The following is a 1,393-nucleotide window of genomic DNA, read 5'->3' on the forward strand; positions in this document are numbered from 1 at the left end:
AAACCGTGATAGTATTTGCTATAGTTATTATTTAGACTTACATACTTTACCCCAAATAACAATGTAGCGTACGAGTTTTAGAAGCTTGTTTCCTCCACAAGATGAAAGAATAAAGAGTTTCTCTCTCAGAGTTCAGACTTTTTCTCAAAATAGCCACATTGTGAGAAAGTCACAATTACTTTATTCCAAAGGGAATAAAAAAACACCTAGCTCAGAATTCGGAGAAAAATGTCAGAACTGCAAGATCACAGTCATCGCTCCGTTACGACTCGCTTATAAGGACTTTACAGGTATTTGGATTTGTTTTCAGAACATATGAAATAAGTTTATGCAAGTTTAGAATAACAACAGAATTTATTCTGAAGCTCTGATCATAGGAAATCAGTGACGATATCTACACAATTACACATTGTGCATCTAAAGCTTGGATGCATAACTTCACCTTATAGGAGAACATACAGTGCTGTGGTGAATTTTTTATTTTATTTATGGCACTATTCATAGACAGCCTTTTGAAATAAAGGTCAGTCTTCCATTAGGACAAAACACAACACTTGAAGCTCGCTTGATATTTATCCCATGCACATGATGTTTCTCAGCCGTTACAGCAGCGGAGAGTGGAGGTCCTCTTTCTTGTGTTTCGCACTGGAGCGGTTTTGCTTGTAGTGGAACTGCAATATGTGATATTGAGTGAAAAATAAATCCTTAAAAAACTAGTAGCTTTACTCTAACGAGGTTATAGTGAGATTGTTGCACGAGGAGTTCAGCGTTGAGGCACTTTGCAGCAGGTTCTTGATTCGGACGTTCGTTAAACGGTCCTCAACCGCACATGGTCATGAAGAGCCACTACACAACAGAAGGAGAATTAGAGATTAGTGTTTTGTAGATGCTTTTTCTTAACATTTGACTGTGATGAAATCAAGCCAGAGCACCTCGGACAGGTTCATCTCAGCCGTTCCCGTTCCGTCTCTGTCCAGCTGCTGAAATGATCCTGCAAGGAAGCGCAAGACCATGAAAACCACGCTGGGATATGGTTAAAAAAAANAGTTTGATCAAGCAGCAGACGAAGTTATCAAAATCGATGACCTCGTTCTCAGCGTATCTGGCTACAAGAATCTGGTTGAGTCTGTTATTGAGCTTAAAGCCTGTAGAGAAAGTGTAAAGGACGGACTTTCAGAGAGAACCTCAAGAGTCGCTTTCAATTTATACGTATTTAAACATTTGGGGCTGATAATATTATTATTTTTGCAATGCAACGCTTAATATCATACGCTCACTATTAGGTTGCATTTATTTAATAACAAAAAAATAAAAAGTTAAAACCGCAATATTATCATGCTGAATATTTTAAGTGCAGTTTATTTCCTGTGATGGCAATACTGAATTTTCAGCA

The 1,393-nt window shown here is 37.8% G+C and overlaps 1 protein-coding gene across 1 annotated transcript in view; it reads right to left on the reverse strand.

Moving 5' to 3' along the window:
* Positions 1-335: 335 nt before the first annotated feature.
* LOC122327290 (calpain-1 catalytic subunit-like) overlaps positions 336-1,393 on the reverse strand; it is an 11,126-nt gene continuing 10,068 nt past the window's right edge. Inside the window, 3 exon segments of the mRNA XM_043222520.1 lie at positions 336-846; positions 933-991; positions 1,023-1,145. Of these exon segments, the coding sequence (XP_043078455.1) occupies positions 820-846; positions 933-991; positions 1,023-1,145 (209 nt within the window). The 3' untranslated portion in view covers positions 336-819.

Source organism: Puntigrus tetrazona, chromosome 22 (assembly GCF_018831695.1).
Source record: "Puntigrus tetrazona isolate hp1 chromosome 22, ASM1883169v1, whole genome shotgun sequence".
NCBI lineage: Eukaryota > Metazoa > Chordata > Actinopteri > Cypriniformes > Cyprinidae > Puntigrus > Puntigrus tetrazona.